General features: G+C 44.0%; 1 protein-coding gene across 5 annotated transcripts in view; it reads left to right on the top strand.

Moving 5' to 3' along the window:
- ALPK3 (alpha kinase 3) overlaps window positions 1–19,431 on the top strand; it is a 58,983-nt gene that overhangs the window by 21,999 nt on the left and 17,553 nt on the right. For 4 of the 5 annotated variants that reach the window (XM_086364426.1, XM_086364427.1, XM_086364425.1 and 1 more), the window contains 2 exons: window positions 3,632–3,749; window positions 4,243–5,482. In XM_086364426.1, coding sequence (XP_086220552.1) covers window positions 3,712–3,749; window positions 4,243–5,482 — 1,278 coding nt within the window. In that variant the 5' untranslated portion in view covers window positions 3,632–3,711. Of the gene's footprint in view, window positions 1–1,229; window positions 1,450–3,631; window positions 3,750–4,242; window positions 5,483–19,431 lie in introns of those variants that run through there. The other variant, XM_086364428.1, reaches the window with a different exon arrangement.

The following is a 19,431-nucleotide window of genomic DNA, read 5'->3' as shown; positions in this document are numbered from 1 at the left end:
ATGTTTGTCATAGCTTTTCTTCCAAGGAGCAAGCATCTTCAATTTTGTGGCTGCAGTCACCATCTGCAGTGATTTTGGAGCCCAAGAAAATAAAATCTGTCACTGTTTCCACCTTTCTTCCATCTATTTGCCATGAAGTGATGGGACTGGATGCCATGATCTTAGTTTTTTGAATGTTGAGTTTTAAGCCAACTTTTTCACTCTCCTCTTTCTCCCTCATCAAGAGGCTCTTTAGATCCTCTTTGCTTTCTGTCATTAGAGTGGTGTCATCTGCATATCTGAGGTTGTTCATATTTCTCCCTGCAAGTCCAGCTTGTGATTCATTCAGCCCAGCATTTCACATGACACAGTCTGCATGTAAGTTAAATAAGCAGGGTGGCAATATATAGCCTTGACATCCTTCTTTTCCAACTTTGAACCAGTCCATTGTTCCATGTCTGGTTCTAACTGTTGCTTCATGTCCTGCATACAGATTTCTCAGGAGACAAATAAGGTGGTTTTATAGTCCCATCTCTCTAAGAATTTTCCACTGTTGTGATCTACACAGCAGGCTTTAGTGTAGTCAGTGAAGCAGACATAGGGTTTTTTTGGAATTCCCTTGCTTTTTCTATGATTCAGTGGATGTTGGCAATTTGATCTCTGGTTCCTCTGCCTTTTCTAAATCCAGCTTGAACATCTGGAAGTTCTCGGTTCACATGCTGTTGAAGTCTAGTTTGAAGTATTTTGAGCATTACCTTGCTAGCATGTGAAATGAGTGCAATTGTGCGGTAGTTTGAACATTCTTTGGCATTGCCTTTCTTTGGGATTGGAATGAAAACTGACCTTTTCCAGTCCCGTGGCCACTATTCTATGAAGAATATAAAGAAAAAGAAACAGTAAGAGAGATAAGAATCACCAGGGAGAGCGAGTGGTTATTGCATACAGGTGGTAGGGAAGGTCTCTCCATGGAGATAAAGTGCGGACAGAGGCCAGAGGAATCAATATGTGACGCTCATGTGATGCTTGGGGCCAGCCAGCAGGGGTGTATGACTGGGGTACTGCAAGCAAGGTAGAGAGTGGGAGGAGGTGAGGCCAGTGGGCTGATGTGGCCTAGATCATGAGGGCTTTCATGAGATGGGAGCTGGTGGAGTGTTTTGAGCAGAGAAGTGCTATCACCTGACCTTATTTACTTCCTCTGGCTGCTGTGCTGAGAATGGGCTGAAGAAAGGCCAGGCTGGAACTAGTGAGATAAGCAAGGAGGTTGTTGAGAAATTGAGGTGTGAGATGATGCTGATGGAGCAGTTTGGTGGCAAGGAGTGGCAGGAAGTGATCAGATTTTGAATATATTCTGGAGGGAGGGCCTGTGGAATCATCTGATGGAGTGGATGTGAGGAAAATAAAAGAATAAAATATTACCTCTAGGTTTTTGGCTTGAGCCAAATTAGAAGGATAAAGTTGCCATTTACTGAGGTAAGTAGGACTCGGCTTGGTGAGGGGAATAAGGAGCTTGGCTTGGGTAAGTCTGATACCCATGAGACCTCCAAGTGGAGATGTCAGGTTTGCAGTCAGAAATAAGAACCAGGAGTTCAGGGGAGGTCTGGGCTAGAGATACAAATTTGGGAGTTAGGAAGATATAGCTATTTAAAGGCTGCAGGACAGGATTAGATCCCCTAGGTTATATATAGAGAGAATGGAAAATGGTTCTGAGGCCTGAGCCCTGGCCCATCTAACACTTCTAGGTCTAGGTGGTGGGGAGAGGGCAGATGAAGAGATTAGACAAAGTGGCCAGTAGAGTAGCACAGACACTCAGAAGGAGGGGCATCCAGGAGCAAGCAAAGAAAAGGTTTCAGGAAGGGAAGGTCAATGCTGAGAGATTTGGTGATATGTGAGTCACGGGTGACCTTGATAGGAGCAATTCCTGTGCAGCGGTAGTTTCAAAAGCCTGATCGGAGGAAACAGGGTAAAGACAATGAGTACAGAAAGCTCTTTCAAATAATTTCTTTGTAAAGAAGAAAAGAGAGAAATGGGGGCAGGAGCCAGGGAAGGATGTGAGGTCAAAGAAAAGAAGGAAGACAGTATAGAGGCTTGTATGCTGATGGGAATGATCTAAGAGGAAAAGCCTGAAAATTCAGGAAAGGAGGAACAAGCTGGAGAGATGTCCTCGATGAGGCAGGAAGAGATGGGATCCAGTGAGGGTGTCTTAGACAGGCACTTGGGCAGTTTATCGAGACAGCAGGGAAGGCAGAGCACATGAGTGCCAGTTGCAGGTGCATCCCTGCCTTGTGTGGAGACCTATCTTTTCTATTGTACAGTGGGTTCCCTGAGAGCAGAGCTGTCAAGCTTCTGTATCTTCATAACCCTTGCTTGGCAGTCAGCACACACCTAATATATACATATATTTAAGGGACAAAGACCCTGATGCTGGAAAAGATTAAGGGCAGGAGGAGAAGGGGATGACAGAGGATGAGATGGTTGGATGCCATTACTGACTCAATGGACATGGGTTTGAGCAAGCTCGGGGAGATAATGAAGGACAGGAAAGCCTGGTGTGCTGCAATCCATGGGATTGCAAAGAGTTGGACATAACTTAGTGACTGAACAGCAACAATGTTAGGAGTCTCTAATTTCTAATAACCATTGCAAATTAATTGAAGTCAGCTTAAGAAATGAAACAGAACTCCTTGGTAAGGCTTAGATGGACTTCTTATGGAATTCACAAGAGTGTGGCTGTGGCCAGGTAAAGAATGGAACCAGTATTTGGAAGGATATCAGGACTACCCTCTCTGTCTCCTTTTTTTCATTCTATCCTGAACACCAACTTCACTTCCATCTCACTGTAGCTTTGTCTGCTTCTCAGTCCATGTAGCAGAATATGGTTGCACCTCTTCCAAGTTATTTCCAGACCCAAGGATAGACTGTCTCTATGTTCCAATTCCCAAATACTAGGTCAAAGGATTGAATTAGATTAAGTGGTTATGTGTCCATTACTGGACCAATCAGCTAGGTGGCCAGGGAGGCAGGGACACGTGGCCCTCACAGCTAGAAGCTCTCTTTGTGAGTAGGGCTGAAAGTTGAGAAAGGATGGGCTGGAAAAATACCTCAGTCAGTTTCACAGCAGTGAATGGGGGAGAAGGTAGGTGTGGATGGGTGGATAGATGGATGACAAATGGATGGGTGGATGGATGGATAGATGCTTTAGCTGTGTCATCAAATGATACTAATAGCTCAGGAACCTGGAATGAAAGAAGGGTGCTTGGCATTGGTGCTGATGTTGGGTGTTGGGGAGAGACCTCTGAGAGTAGAGCTGTTATTACAGATGAGGATGTACAACAGGCCACTGAAGAGAGGACGCTTATTACTACCAGCTAAAGCTTTCTGGAAACTCCTTGCTTCCCTTCTAATCAGCAGCCAGGAAATTTCTCCTCTATGTTTGCCTTCCAGTTGCTGAAGGGAAACAGTTTTTGGCCTTGATAGGGCCTAGCTTCTAAATATAAGCTGAGCCATAGGGTAGCCCTCTTCCTCCTGCCAACCCGGGGCACGTGGACCAGTCCAGTCTCTTCAGGTGGTCTGGGGAAGCCACGGGATCCTCTTCTCTCTGCCCACTATTTTGGAACTGGTTTCTCTGCAACCCAATCTGCTGCTTCCTTCTTAGGGTACCCAGAGCCAGAGGTGACCTGGTACAAGGATGACACAGAGCTGGACCGCTACTGTGGCTTGCCCAAATACGAGATCATGCATCAGGGCAACCGTCACACCCTGCAGCTCTACAGGTGAGGAGGCGGGGCCCGTTATGCTCTGTCTGCCCTCCTGCAGGTCCTATGACCCAAGTCTGGGGTGGGGGCAGGGTTCTGCTGCAGAGTTGAACCACCTGGTGAAGCGTGTCTGGCTGCCAGTGTCTGGGATCTCCTAAGGCCAGGATGGGAGTATTTCTGACAGCCAGAGAGCTGAGCACAGCCAGAGGAGGTCCTGACCCATAGAAACATTTTCCATGAGGTCAGCTGCCAAAAAAAGCTCCCAAGTCATCCTTACCCCACACGGGCTGTGTGGGTCACCTGCTCATGAAGGGAGCCTCCTGGGCCCCAGGTCTAATCCCTCCTAGAACAGCGTGGCCTTGGGCAGCTCCTACCGTCTTGCCAGCCTCAGTATCCTCAGCTGTGGTGAGGAGTGGGGGGTGGGGTGCACTTGAGGCAGGGCTGGCAGGGGCAGGACTCTGGCTATGGGGATGGGGGGCTTTCACCTTCCACTTCATGCTCCTGCCTCTAGGTGTCGAGAGGAAGATGCTGCCATCTATCAGGCCTCTGCCCGGAACGCCAAGGGCATTGTGTCCTGCTCAGGGGTCTTGGAGGTGGGCACCATGACTGAATACAAGATCCACCAGCGCTGGTTTGCCAAGCTGAAGCGCAAGGCTGCAGCAAAGATGCGGGAAATCGAGCAGAGCTGGAAGCACGGGAAGGAGGCTGTGGGCGAGGCTGATGCCCTGCGCAAACTCAGCCCTGACCGCTTCCAGCGAAAGCGGCGGCTGAGCGGGGCCGAGGTGCCTGTCCCCTCGGCCCCTGCCCGGGAAGTCGAGGATGGACCCCTCGTGGCTTGGCAGGAGGGAGACACCGAGCCTGGTCAGCACCCAGGTTTGGGCCTAATCAACAGTCTTGCTTCTGGAGAGGTGACCACCAATGGGGAGGCTGCCCCTGAGAACGGGGAGGATGGAGAGCGTGGCCTGTTGACCTACATCTGTGAGGCCATGGAGCTGGGGCCTCAGAGAGCTCCCAAAAAGGAGTCTGGGGCCAAGAAGAAGAAGAAAGACATGGAACCTAAGCAAGGAGTGCGGAAACCAGAGATGGAGAAGGCAGCTCAAAGCCATCGTGCCTCGGAAAACCGTTTCCCCAGTTCAGGCAAGCCTGACTCCTGTGGGACACAGGGGCCCTTGGACGTGGAGCAGTTTCAGACCCGGCCCAGAGGCAGGGCTGCCCGGGGGCCTGGATCCCCTGGAGCAGATGGCACCAGGAAGCCAGCCTCTGGTGCAGGTACTCCAGACCAGGCCCAGAAGACCCAGGCCCCGGCCCCTGTCCCAGGCCCAGAGCCGGAAGTGTATTTCTCCTTGAAGGACATGTACCTGGAGAGCACCCGAGCGGACCAGCCCCAGATGGAAGCAGAGGCCCAGACCCCTCGGGGCAGAACACCTGGACAGAGGCCCTCACGTCGGGAATCCAGCGAAGCTGGAGGTGAGAGGGGGCCTGCTGCCCCCGGCCAGCCTGTGCCTTCAGCCCCCCAGCCAACCAGGCCCTTCAACAGGAAGAGGTTTGCCCCTCCGAAGCTCAAAGGAGAGCCCACTGCCAGCAGCAAGCCTGATTCCTCCCTGAGTCAAGATTCGGAACCCGGGGCTCAGAGCTCGGGGAAGACTCCATCCCAGACTTCTGCCCAAGTGCCCACACCCCCCGTGCGTCGGAGACACAGCACCCGGGACAGCCCCCTGCAGGGACAAGCAGGCCCCAGCGCTCCAGGCAAGGTACATGTGGGTGTTGGGACCTGGAGGCCGCTTGGGGCACTGACCTCATGGAAACTGTTGCTGTAACAGCTTGGCAGCCAGTGAGCAGTGGGATATTTATAGAAGGGGGTGGGGTGGGGTGCTAGCCAGGAACAGGGACCACAGGCCTGGCCCCTGCCCCAGGCGGTCCCCAGCTACCAGGCATGTGGGCAGCACAGTCTGACTGTGACCATCTCCTCCGATAGCAGGAATGTTCACTGCCAAGCGATGATGTCCCAGAGCGAGGTGGAGGAGGAGGATGTTCTTTGGGGAGGAAAAGAAGGGGGAGACCGAGGAGTGGTCTGTGGTGGGCAGTGGATCTTTACCTGGATGCTTATTAGAAGACTTAAAACATATCCAACATCCAGAAAATTCTGGCTTAATCTGGGTTTTTATCTGAGATTTTGGAGTCAGGTGTTACCTGTGTGCAAATCTGACTATCCTCAACGTTGTGTGATCTTCAGCAAGTCATAAAACTGTAATAAAAATAACGCCTACTTCATGGGGCTGTTGTGAGAATCAGAGTGCTTGGCACAGGGCTTGGTGCATATTAAGAACAAGATAAATGGCAATAGGTTTAAGACATTCCAGTGGTGGGAGGTAGAGGCAAACTGTCTTACCTGAGAACAGGAGTGCTGGTGTTTTCCTGGGGATTCTGGTAGCCAGTTGAGGAAAGAGGTCTTGTGTGGAGATGGGGAAGGGACATGCATTCTACAAAGAAGGAGGCTGGTGGGTGACAGCTTAAGGAGTTTGATAAGGGAGGGGAGGGTGAAGAGGGAGGGGAGGAGCAAAACTGAGGGGATTAACAGAAAAGAAACTGTTTGTCCCGTTTGGTCAGTGTTTCATGTTTCAGAGGCACTATTTCCCAGGAGTTTGTAGAGAGAAAGGAATGTTTTATAGAGGGGCAGAAAGAAGACAGTATTTCTTATGAGGGGCAGAAAGCAAAAGTGTTTCAAGACTGGAGATGAGGGACTTTCTCCCTCACCTAGTGGCTAAGACTTCCACTGCAGGGGTGCAGGTTTGGTCCCCAGTCAGGTTGGTTAGGGAACTAAGATCCCACATGCCATGTGGCCTAAAAAAGAAGAAAGAGAATTTCCTAAACTGAATAAAAATGACAACACAACATATCAACTTGAAAAAAAAGATTGGAGGTGGGTTGTGTAAAATAGATGGAGTACACTTACACTAAGAAATTGTTGGTTGGTTGTCTGAAATTAAATGTAACTGGGTGTCATATATTTCTCTTTGCTAAATCTGGCAACCCTAAGTAGAGACAGCATTTTGGGGGAGCTAAGATGAAATTGTTTCTTGGGTCACAGGAATGCAGGAGCATGGGTCTGGGGAAATGGGGAGCAGCTGAAAGCAGCATTTCACAGGGGTCGAGGCAGAAGATGGAAGGGTGAAGGGACAGACGTGAGGTACATGCTGCTGCAGGACCTCCAAGGGTGCAGTGGGGAAGGTAAGGAGAACTGGGAGGAGCTGCCTCTCCCATTGAAAGGACTTTCAAAGAGGTAGGAGGGAGCGCCAGTTTCTAGGGTGATGAGAGGAGATGTTTTTATTTCAGTGGGTGCTGAGATTAGTCTGTGGGGACAGTAGTTCAGAGGTCTTTGGAGTGGAGTGAACCTCAAACCAGACTCTGGAATCTGTTCATGACTCTCAGCCCCTCATGCCTGGTCTCATGAGATCTCAGCAGCTGGAGTGGTGAGCTCCTAGTGGCCAGATGGGGCCACTCCATGTGCCTGACAGCCCAGAGGCTGGACTGCAGGCCATACTGTAGGGATGGCCCTCATGGGCCCCTAGGGAGCACATTTGGGACGAGATCAGGCTGGTGGCCAAGTCTGTGAGTGAGTCTGGCTTCTCCACCCACAGCGGTGGGGAGTACCACAGCCAGACGGCTGCATCCTCCTGGCAAGGCCTTCTCCGAGGTGGGATGAATGGGCTAGGGCAGCGCAGGGCAGGAGAGGCTGTCTGCAGAGGTTCTGCTGTGGCCACAAAGAGCTTGTGTGGCTTTTATTTTATTTTAATACTTTAAAAAATTGTGGAATGTATCATCATACATGTGAAAAATGCATATAATGGCCATATGTATTCTGAAGATGTTGCTTTTTAGTAGCTGAATTTGATTGGTTTCTCATATTTTCATTCTACCAAATCACTTTAGTTTTTGATAATGAAAGGAAAACATGGCCATAGTAAAATATGTGGGGGAAATTCTAAAAGGAAAAAGTGAAAACTCATCTATAAGTCTGCCATCCAGATATCTTGCTGTATCTACCAATCTTTTTGCATGTGTTTTATTATTTTTTTAATTTAATTTATATTATTTTGATTAGTTTTATATTCTGCTTCTTTTACTTCTCATTATTTTATGAGCATTTTCTAATGGTTCCTTAAAGTTATCTGGAAAAGTTCACTTTTTGTGGTTATGTAAGATGCCACAATATACATATTTTAACCATTTCTTCAATATTGTTTATGATTTTCTTCCAAGGTTAGTTAAGCATATATCTATATTTTTATAATTTTTATTGTTTGAATTCCTTTATTTGACTTATAAATCAGTCTGGAATTGATTCAGGTATATAGCATAATATCAGTTTCTAGCTCAACAATAAGTAATTTCCCCTCATATCTACCTTAAATAGTCAACCTTTTCTATTAGTTTGTGATTCTTTCTTTATAAACTACCCTTATACCCACTAAAGTCTATTTTAGTTCCCATATATACATCTATCATAATCCATTAATCTATTTGTTGATTCTTACAACAGAATGATCTCATTTAATTATTGTAGCTTTAATTTCTGACAAAGCAACCCTCTTATACGTCTTTTAAACATTTTTGAAGTTATTCTCTCTTATTTATTCCTCTAGGAAAACTTAGAATCGTTGTTTGAATTTTTCCAAACTCCCAGATATCATTGTTTTTTTTTTACCTTGTATCTTTATATTCACCATTAAAAAAAACCACGCATTTTCAAAACAGTGATGAATTATTTTTAACAAGATCAAAAATATATTAAATCCTTTTATGGAAGACTAGTCAGATTTGAATTTTAAATGGTCTTTTAGTAAAATTTGCTAGGCATATATTTTTAAAGAGCTTGATTGAGGTATGATTTTATACCAGTAACAGTCATCTATTTAAAGTGTACAGGTCAGGGCCGCCCCTGATGGTCCAGTGGTTTGGACCTCCCCTTCCAGTGCAGAGGGTACAGGTTCATTTCCTGGTCAGGGAGTTAAGATCCCACATTCCTCTCGGCCAAAAGACCAAAACACAGAACAGAAACAATAAAGTGTACAGGTCAGTGCACACAATTCAGAGTTGTGCAGTCACTCACATAATCCAGTTTTAAAACATTTCATCACCCTAAAAAGATTCTTGTTCCTTTTTGCAGTTAATCCTTGTTCCCACCCTGAGGTCCAGGCAACCACTAATTTGCTTTCTGTCTCTCTACCATTGGTATTCTGATTGAGATTGCATTAAATATAAAAATGAATTTGGAAAAATCAATATCTTAATATTTAGCTTTCTCATCTGGGAGCATAGTATTTCTTTCTGTCATTCAAGCCTTCTTTTTTAATTAAAAAAATTTTTTTTGGTGACCCTTCACAGCTTGTGGGATATTAGTTCCCCTTTTAAAAGTGCCCTAACCTGAGATCTTTTCTGAGCCTGGCTCAGAACTCTGGAGCGGAGGTATAGGAGTGTGGGGATATAGTCTGAGGGGATCCTCTGAGGGGATGGTCTGAGGAGGCTCTGCTGAACGCCTCAAGACCTCACAGTACCTTACGCCCCGCACATCCTGAGGATGATCGTCTCAGTACATGGAAACTCTGCTCCCACCATCAGGGCGCTTTGGTTTTCAGAGCCTACATGAATATACGTATTTTCTGAGAACTGTTGAAGGAAGGAGGGATTGGGGAGAGACATGATCGTTGCTTAAGGAATTATCAAATAACTCAAGGGGATTAGACTTGCTCCAAACCATAAACTCAAAGAGTTTGTGGTGAGTGTTACTACTATAGGTTTCCAGGGATGAAGCGTGGGGCGGTATGTAGTCATGAGGGAAGGCATCTGGAAAGGGGCCAGACTGGTTGGCAGCATGTATAGGATTCATCACTAGAAATACCATAGTAGAAAAATACCCAATACAATTTTTTAATATAAAATAATGCCCATAATATCCTCAGATAAAAATAAAGTAATGGGTGAAAGAGAGGAAGGAACACATTCTGGGAAGGACACATAGCCTGAAACAAAGGGAAGGTGGTAGGCTAGGCCAGGAACTCACACCTGCTTGTCCTAACCTTAATGCCTTGGTGCATTTAAAGCCTCGCCACACTTTTTCTTTTCTGTGTCTTGTGTTCTGCTTTAGTTTGTTTAGCATTAACTGTAACATCCTTCAGGCTTGGACGTGAGACAGAAAGGGGAGAGAACTAGCACTTGCTGAATATTAGCTTCCAGTAATGCTGGGTTAGATAATTTAGACCAACTCTCCTACTGAGGGCAACTAGTAAAGTAGAGCAAAATATAAAAATGTCTGCTTGAAGGCACTGGAGAGCTAACAAAGTGAAGAATCGCTTTGCAGGATCTGGGATAAGATGGGAATCCATAATGGTGAGCCCCAGCACTTGGTGTAGCTTTTGTCTTGGGGTTGTTTGTCACTCCAGGAGAGACGAATGAGACATTCAGCAGTGTTGCAGACAGCCTCAAGGAACTTGGGAGACCACAATTGGAGCCCATGGTCTCAAGAGTGGTAGCCCTGGTAAACCCTCTGGTCTTTGAGCGGGGAACCCTGAAGGTTTGTACCATAGGATTAAGGGAACCAGAAGCAAATTACCCTCACAGGGACTGAGGCTTAACTCTGAGTTACCTGGGTGACCAAGAAATATCTCGGTCCCTGAAGTTAGGTTAAGGCGATTCAAGATACCTTGCCCCCCAGTGCCTGGGTGTGCATGCAGCACCTGGGAGAAACAAACAGAAATCACCTGGAGGATGATAGCATTATCTTAAGCCTCAAACCATTTCTGAAAAATGTTTCAAATGTAATATCCGGCACCTAAATGATAGACAGGCATACAAAGAGAAGAAAAAAAAACCATGAACATGGGGACTTCCCTGGCCAGTCCAATGGTTAGGACTTGGCACTTTCACTGCCATGGCCCCAGGGGACTAATCCCTGGTCAGGAAACTAAGATCCTGCAAGTTCAGTGGCACAGCCAAAACAAAACCCAGATATAAAGCTTACCGGATCACCAGAGCCGAGGGGCAGATAGATGTTCTGATGGGAACAGCCTTAAGGTGACACAGAAGGAAGCTGGACAGGGCTGGCCAGAGGCCTTGAAGTTGCCTCCTGTGACACTTGAAGGTGTGAGGGGGCAGGAACTCAGCCTGGCTCAGCATTCTCTGGGGTGTGAGCCGCTCATAGTAGGATGCTTATTTACTGGGACGTTAAAGGCCTGCTACCTAGTTTATGTTACCAATTGCCTGTGGTGCCACTGAAATGATAGAAATCTGAAACAATCTCGATATGAATCATATACTTTTGCTTTTTTCCTGATAATGTGCCAACAAGATACAGTTATCATTTTCCTGAAGAAAATGGCTTGATTTTCCCCTGATTCTTGTTAGGGAGGGCTGGGATGGAAACTTCTACATTCCATTTGCCTGGGAGCAGCCAGACCTAGGTTCCCTCCTAGCTCAGGATCCAACACGGACAGGTCTAGAGAAAAGACTCTTCTCATAGAATCACTGAGAGCCAGGCCAGGGGAGGACCCAGCAGTCACCAGGTCCAGTGGCCTTTCATGGAACTCTGTTTTTGAATGAACTGCTCTGAAGGGGCCTGGAGTCACCTGCCTGGACTCTTGATGTATATAAAAGTACTTTATTTTTTGGTTTAAGTAAGGTTAAGCAATGTGCCCAGGACCACATGACAAGGGATAGCAATACTGAATCCAGAACTCAGGGTGCCTGACTCTCAGTTGTGGAGTCCCTGTTCTGCTTCATAATGTCACTGCCTCTCACCTGCCTCCCAGCGGAGGAAAAAGAGCAGCATGAAGAGGCCAGAACCTCTGTGAAAACACAGAATGACAATAAGGAAGGTACAAGGAACTCCTCCTGTGTCACGTTTGGAGATGAGGTGGTTCCCTCACACTGTCCCCAACACACCAGGTACCACATTCTCTCTGAAAACTTCCTGGAGCATTTGCTTACCTAATAGGACTGTGAAGGGTAAAACCCACCATTCAGTTTATCAGTCTGACCTTATAAGTCTTATCTTCCTGGAAGATTTCCTTTTTTAGCCACTCTTTCCTGGCTAGATATTACTCATCTTTAGGTCTCTGTTCTCATTTCATTTCCTGATTTCCTAATTTGATTGATATTTCCCTGTTATAATTCATAATTAACCCTTTATTTTCCTTCCTATGCAATTAGCAATTACATAAAAACTATTCAAATTATTTCTTCAATATCCATCTCTCCCATCAACAGTAAGTGCCATGAGGCCAGAACTGTGTCCATCATTGCAAGGTCAAGCACAGAGGTTGGCAAACTATAGCTTGGGGGCCAGATCTGGCTTGCCGCCTGTTTTTGTATGAACCAAGAGCTGAGAATACTTTTTACACTTTTAAATAGTTGGGGAAAATATCAAAAGAAGTATATTTTGTGATGTGAAAATTATATGAACTTCAAATTTCAACGTTCATAAATAAAGCTTTATTGGAACACACACACACACAAAGAGCAAATAAACAAACAAAAAAACAACATAAAAAAGAACCAGCAAAAACAGCCACACAATGTACTCCAACTTTTGGAATGATCAGACATGAACTAAAAAACTAAAAACTGTACATCCTATATTTTAAAAGATAAAAAGTTAAGACTGAAAATTTCAGCAGAGAACTAGAAACTATAAAAAGTAGAAAAGACTTTAAAATGATGCAAACTAGAATTCCAGAACTAGAAAATACAATAACTAATGTTAAGTTAGCTATTGTGGTTATGGTAGTTCCAGTTCTGGACGAGACGGAGTGAACACCATCCACCCTGTATCCCCCACTGATTGCAACTAAAAACTTGGGCAAGTCACCTGGTGCAGCTATTTGATGACTTTGATAAACAAATAGTAGCAGACAGACTGAGGAATAAGACCAGGAATACTGGTCAGCACTACTGATCAGTACTACTGATTTGGCAATGTTGTTGTTCAGTCGCCAAGCCCTGTCCAACTTTTTGTGAAGTCCAACTTCATAGACTGCACACACCACACTTCTCTGTCCTTCACTAGCTCTTGGAGTTTGCTCAAATTCATGTCCACTGAGTCAGTGATACTATCTAATCATCTCATCCTCTGCCTCCATCTTCTCCTTTTGCCTTCACTCTTTCCCAGCATCAGGGTTTTTTTTCCAGTTAGTCAACCTCTTCAGATCAGGTGGCCAAAGTATTGGAGCTTCAGCATCAATCCTTCCAATGAATATGCAGTGTTGATCTCCTTTAGCATGGACTGGCTGGATCTCCTTGCAGTCCAAGGGACTCTCAAGAGTCTTCTCCAACACCACAGTTTGAAAGCATCAGTTCTCTGGTGCTCAGCCTTCTTTATGGTCCAGCTCTCACACCCATACATGACTGCTGGAAAAACCGTAGCTTTGACTGTGTAGACATTTGTTGGCAAAGTGATTTCTCTGCTTTTTAATACTGTTTCTAGGTTTATCATAGCTTTTCTCCCAAGGAGCAAGCGTTTTTTAATTTCATGGCTGTAGTCATTGTCTACAGTAATTTTGAAGCCCAAGAAGATAAAATCTGTCAAATCTCCTACTATTCCCTGGCCTGGTCTATGCAGTCAGAAACTCAGAAGTAAGCACCAGTATAGAGAGAGATTCAGGAAAAGCCCTTCAAGACAGGCCTGAGAAATAAGAGAGGTAAGAGAATGGTGGAGAATCTTTCTCTCTGTTTGTGGTCCCAAGAGGGTGGGATCAATTTCTGTTGTTTTTTTTTCTCTTCTGGATGTCTTCCTTGGTCCAGGACAGGGACTCATGTGTGAAAGTATGTGACAGAGAAGGCTAAGTGAAGCCTAACTATCTGGACAGAGGAATGGAAAAGGTAATCCTAAGGACTCAGGAAGTAAAGGGTAGATCATGGGGAGGAAGTTTTGGGAAAGTGACTTCATAAGCTGTTTATAAATTCCTGGGCTTATTTCCAAGCTATTCATGCATGGATCTGATTCTGAACATTGTATACTGAAGAACTAAGAGGGACTTTCCTCAAGGTTCAGTGGTTAAGACTTTGTACTTCCAATGGAGGTAACATGGGTTCAATCCCTGTTCGGGGAACTAAGATCCCACTTGCCTCTGGAATCAACCAAAAAAACCCACTAAGAGACCATCATCCAAGTCCCAGACTGGCCACTGGGTGGCACACACACAGATCTGAATAACACTGTAAAGACTTTGAAAATGGAACTGAATTGAAACTACGATCACAGGAGGTTGAATGGAACTTGGAGCCTGACTACAACCAAGTAGATTGTCTGCTGAGACAAAAGTATTAACATCCTCTACAGGATTTATTCAAGAAACCAGAATCTCATAATATTCGAAATGTCCAGGATATAATGAATATTACTTGGCATATGAGAAAATAAGGAAGATCTCAACATGCATGGGAAAAGGCAATTAAAGGATGACAATGTCAAGATGGCAGATATGTTGGAATTATCTGACTTTAAAGCAATAACAAAAAGTAAGGGTGAGCACTCTGGAAATAAATTGAAAGATAGAAAGTCTTGGCAAAGAAATACAAGATGTAAAGAAGTAAATATTAATTTTAGAACTGAAAAAATAAAATAATTGAAATAAAATGACTTGCTGGTTAGGCACAACAGAAAAATGAGGACGATAGAAAATAATGTACTTTGAAAATAGTTGAAATTATTCAACTTGAGTGAGAGAGAGAAAAAGACATGAATAGAACCTCAGGCATCTGTGGTACAATAGCAAAATGTCTAAAATTCATGTCCTTGGATACCCAGGAAGAGAGAAGAGAGTGTGGTGCAGAAAAAATATATGAAGAAATAATGGCTGAAAACTTCCCAAATTTGGCAAAAAAATAAAAACAAAACCCCACAAACACAGATCAAGAAGTTCAGCAAACCCCAAATAAGAAACACCCACATAATTCCATGCCAAGGAACAGCATAGTCAAATTGCTGAGAACTAAGGACAAAAAAACAATAAAATCTTAAATGTAGAAAAAAATGATGCACTGTTTCTAGGGGAGCAGTAACTCAAATGACTGCAATTTCTCATCAGAAACAGTGGAGGTTAAAAAGGAAGTGAAATATTTTTTTTTAATTTTTTAAAATTTAAATTTATTTACTTTAATTGGAGGCTAATTACTTTACAATATTGTATTGGTTCTGCCACACATCAACATGAATCCGCCACGGGTGTACACGTGTTCCCCATCCTGAACCCCCCTCCCCGTACCATCCCTCCGGGTCATCCCAGTGCACCAGCCCCAAGGATCCTGTATCAAACCTGGACTGGCAATTCGTTTCTTATATGATATCATACATGTTTCCATGCCATTCCCCCGAATCATCCCACCCTCCCCCTCTCCCACAGAGTCCAGAAGACTGTTCTATACATCTGTGTCTCTTTTGGAAAGTTTCTTCTGGAGACCCCATATTGTTGGATACTGTTTTGTTGTTTTAGAAATAATATTTTTTAACTGCTGAAAGAAAAGACTTTTCAATCGATAATTCTATATTCAGCAAACATATCTTTAAGCATTGAAGGTGAAAGAAAGACATTCCAAGATAAAGGGAAACTAAGGGACTATGTCACTAGCAGACCTGTTTTTAAAGAATTGCTAAAGTAAAATTTTCAGACAAAAGACACATATACTGGAAGGAAACTTTTAAATATCTGGGTAAATATAATTATTTTTCTCCTCTTGAATTCTCTAAAATATGTTTGAAGGCAAAAAAAATATAACGTTGATGATTTTTTAATGTATGTGAATGTAATATTAATATATAAAGAGGGAGAGGATAAAGGGACCTATGTGGTGGTAAGATTGCTTCATTTCACTTGCCATGGTAAAATGTTTACTTGGAGGAGACTGTGGGAAGTTAAGTGTATGTATTGTAAGCCCTAGAGCAATAATTAAAATACTATACAAAGAAATATAGTACATATCACAACATGTAAATTTAAGTGGAATACTAAGAATTGTCAAATAATCTACAAGAAACCTGGACGGGGAAACAGGAAGAAATAACTGAAGTAACAAATAATAAAATAATCGATATTTAAGTCCAAACATCTAAATAATTATATTAAACTTAAGTGATCTAAATACATGAAGTGAAAGACATAAATTTTGAGACTGGATCAAAAACACATTCCCAACTCTGTTTTTTACAAGAAATTGACTTCAATTCCAATGATAAAAATAACAGGGCTTCCCTGGTGCCTCAGTGGTGAAGAATCTGTCATGCCAGTGCAGGGGATGGGTTCAGTCCCTGATCCAGGAAGATCCCACGTGCTGTGGAGCAACTAAGGCTGTGCACCGCAACTATTGTGCCTCTGCTCTAGAGCCCAGAAACCACAACTACTGAGCCCATGCGCTGCAATGACTAGAGCCTGTGCTCCGCAACAAGAGAAGACACCACGATGAGAAGCCTGCACACTGCAACTAGAGAGTAGCCTAGGGCAGCAACGAAGACCCAGCATAGCCTAAATAAATAAATAAATAATTTTTAAAAAGTAGAGTAATTGAAAATATATATAATGCCAACACTAAGCAATGGAAATTTAGACTGTTTATGGCTCAGATGGTAAAGAATCTGCCTAAAATGTGGGAGACCCAGCGTGGATCCCTGGGTTGGGAAGATCTTCTGGAAAAGGGCGTGGCTACCCACTTCAGTATTCTTGCCCGGAGAATTCCATGAACAGAGGAGCCCGGTGGGGTACAGTCCATGGGATGGCAAAGAGTCAGACACGACTGAGCAGCTAGCTAACACATTGACTTTCACATATTAATATCAGACAAAGCATGTGTGTGCCTGCTTGCCTGGAATTCTCCAGGCAAAAATACTAGAGTGGGTTGCCATGCCCTCCTCTAGGGGATCTTCCCAACCCGGGATTGAACCTGCATCTTTTGCCTCTCTTGCATTGGCAGGCAGCTGCTTCTTTACCGCTGTACCACTGGAAAGCCCCCAGACAAAGCCAACTTCAGAGCAAAGAAAATTACCAGGAAAAAATAATGAATTATGTAATGATAAAAGAGTCAATTCAAGAAAATGAAAATGAGTTTGCCCCTAACAACAGAGCTTCAAAATACATGAAGAAAAGCTGGCAGAACTAAAGGGAGAAACAGACAAATTGACAATTAATAGTTGGAGACTATATTTAAAAACTCCTCTCAATAACGAATTGAACTAGCAAACAGTAAGAATAGAAAAGAACCAGGGAACTTCCCTGGTGGTACAGTGGTTAAGAATCTACCTGCCAGTGCAGGGGACACAGGTTCAATCCCTGGTCCGGGAAGATTTCATATGCCACAGAGCAACTAAGCCCGTCTACCACAACTACTGAAGCCCATGTGCCTAGAGCCTGTACTTCACAAGAGAAGACACCACAGTGAGAAGCCCATGCACCTCAATGAAAAGTAGCCCCCACTCTCCTAAACTAGAGAAAACCCAGGAGCAACAATGAAGACCCAGCACAACATACGTAATTTTCTTTTTTAAAGAGTAGAGTTGAATAGCCTTATCAACCAACTGGATCTAATAGCCATACAGAATACTCTGTGTAACAACAGCAGAATACTTACTAGTTTCAGGTACATTAAGACCTTCACTATAATAGATCATATGATGGGTCATAAACGTTAACAAACGTAAAATGATTGAAATCATACAAAGCATGTTCTCTGACAAAAATGAAATAAAAGTAGAAATCAGTGATGGAAAGATAATAGGAAAGTCTCCAAACACTTTAAATATCACACTTTTATGGGTCAAATAGGAAGGCCTTTAAATCAATTGGGAAATATTTTGAACTGAATAAAAGTGAAAATACAACATCTCAAAATTTTGCTGCAGCTAAATTAGTGTACTGAGGAACATTTATAGCATTAAATATTTATTTTAGAAACATGAAAGGTCTGAGGTCAAAACTCTGAGCTCTTGTATTGAGTAACTAGAAAAGAAAGAACAAAATTAACCCAAAGCAATCAGAAGGGAGGAAACAGTAATGAAAAGAGCAAAAAACAATGAAATTGAAAACTAAAACTATGGAAAAATAAACCAGAATCTTATTTGAGAAGATCGATAATATTGATAAACCTCTAACAAGTCTCACAAGGGGAAAAAAAAAAAAGAGACAAATTACCTGTATTCAGAATGAAAGAGGAGCTTGATTGTGGTGATCATTTCACAGTATATAGGTTAAGTCTTCCCCCTGAAATCTTTAGGGCTGCATGGTTTCACTGGAAATTATATCAAAGATTTAAAGATGACGAAGCCTCGATATGAGCCCTGGGTCTGGGTTTCATCAAGAAATAGATTCCAGGTCCTTGACACTGCCCAGCTCCATCCCTGTTAAGCCCTTGGCTTTGAATTCTGCTTCCCAAAACCAGCGCTCCAGGGCCATGCCCTCTCAGAAGGTGACAAGCCATAGTATTTGTCATTCAGTGGTTCATTTCTGTGAACCTCCTATGTGCCTTGGCCTATGAACATTGCAAAGGTAAATCAAACTGGTTCCTTAATCTCTGAGAATTTACAGGGAAGACAGAGAGACAAGATAGCAAATTAAAACTGCTAATGTTCTTCATGATGAAAAAGCTTCCAGAGAACCAGCTAGTTTCACCCCAGCTCACACAAGTTTTATTTTTAAGAAGTACGTGACATTCCTCCTCAGATCTCTACCCAGTTCCAGATGCAGACACACACACACACACACCACAGTGTTTAGAGACATCAACCTTTATAGTTATCGTGCACCAAGTCTAACCCTGGACCTGAGCTGGGCCCTCTTCGGAAGGGAAGGGTTCAAAGATTAGCAGATGAAACGTGTGCACGAAACAAATAACTGCCACAGAGAATGAGGGTACAATGATAGAATTAGGTACATTTGCCATGGGTACATAGGACAGGAAGCCACTTAAATTTTTAGGGATGGAGAAGGGAGCCCAAGGGCTTCCCTGGTAGCTCAGCTGGTAAAGAATCCACCTACAATGCAGGAGACCCTGGTTTGATTCCTGGGTCAGGAAGGTCCCTGGAGAAGGGATAGGCTACCCTCTCCAGTATTCTTGGGTTTCCCTGGTAGCTCAGATGGTAAAGAATCTGCCTGCACTGTGGGAGACCTGGGTTCAATCCCTGGGTTGGAAGATCCCTTGGAGGAGGGCATGGCAACCCACTCCAGTGTTCTTGCCTGGGGAATCCCCGTGGACAGAGGAGCCTGGTGGGCTACAGTCCATGGGGTCACAAAGAGTCAGACACAACCAAGCGACTAAGCACAGCACAGCACAAGGGAACTCAGAAGTCTTCAGAGAAGAGAAGAAGCTTGAGGGAAGTCTTCAGGGAAAAGGAGTCCTACCGGTGAGCAATGTCCAGCAGAGAAGAAACAAAGTGGTTATAAAACAGCACAGTAGTCAGTATGGTATCAGTGCTATAGGATGGAGGAACCCAAGAGATGAGCCTGGAGAGACAGACCTGGCTCTCCTGCTGAAAGGCCTCACTGATCACACTAAGGCCTGTTTACTTATTCATTTTCATTCTTCATTAGCTTTTGTGGAATATGTGTCATAGGCACATGGTATAAAATTTGTAAAGTATGAGAAGTATTTAGAGAATATTAAACCTTCACCCTTTCTCTACTGCCCCCACTACATTCCTCTTCTTGAAGTCAGTTGCTGTAAC

The sequence above is a fragment of the Bos grunniens genome, chromosome 21, assembly GCF_055505025.1.
Source record: "Bos grunniens cultivar Pamir isolate PY7600 chromosome 21, Bosgru_T2T1.0, whole genome shotgun sequence".
NCBI lineage: Eukaryota > Metazoa > Chordata > Mammalia > Artiodactyla > Bovidae > Bos > Bos grunniens.
Note: the sequence above shows the minus strand (reverse complement) of the source record. Positions and strands in the feature narration are given on the sequence as shown.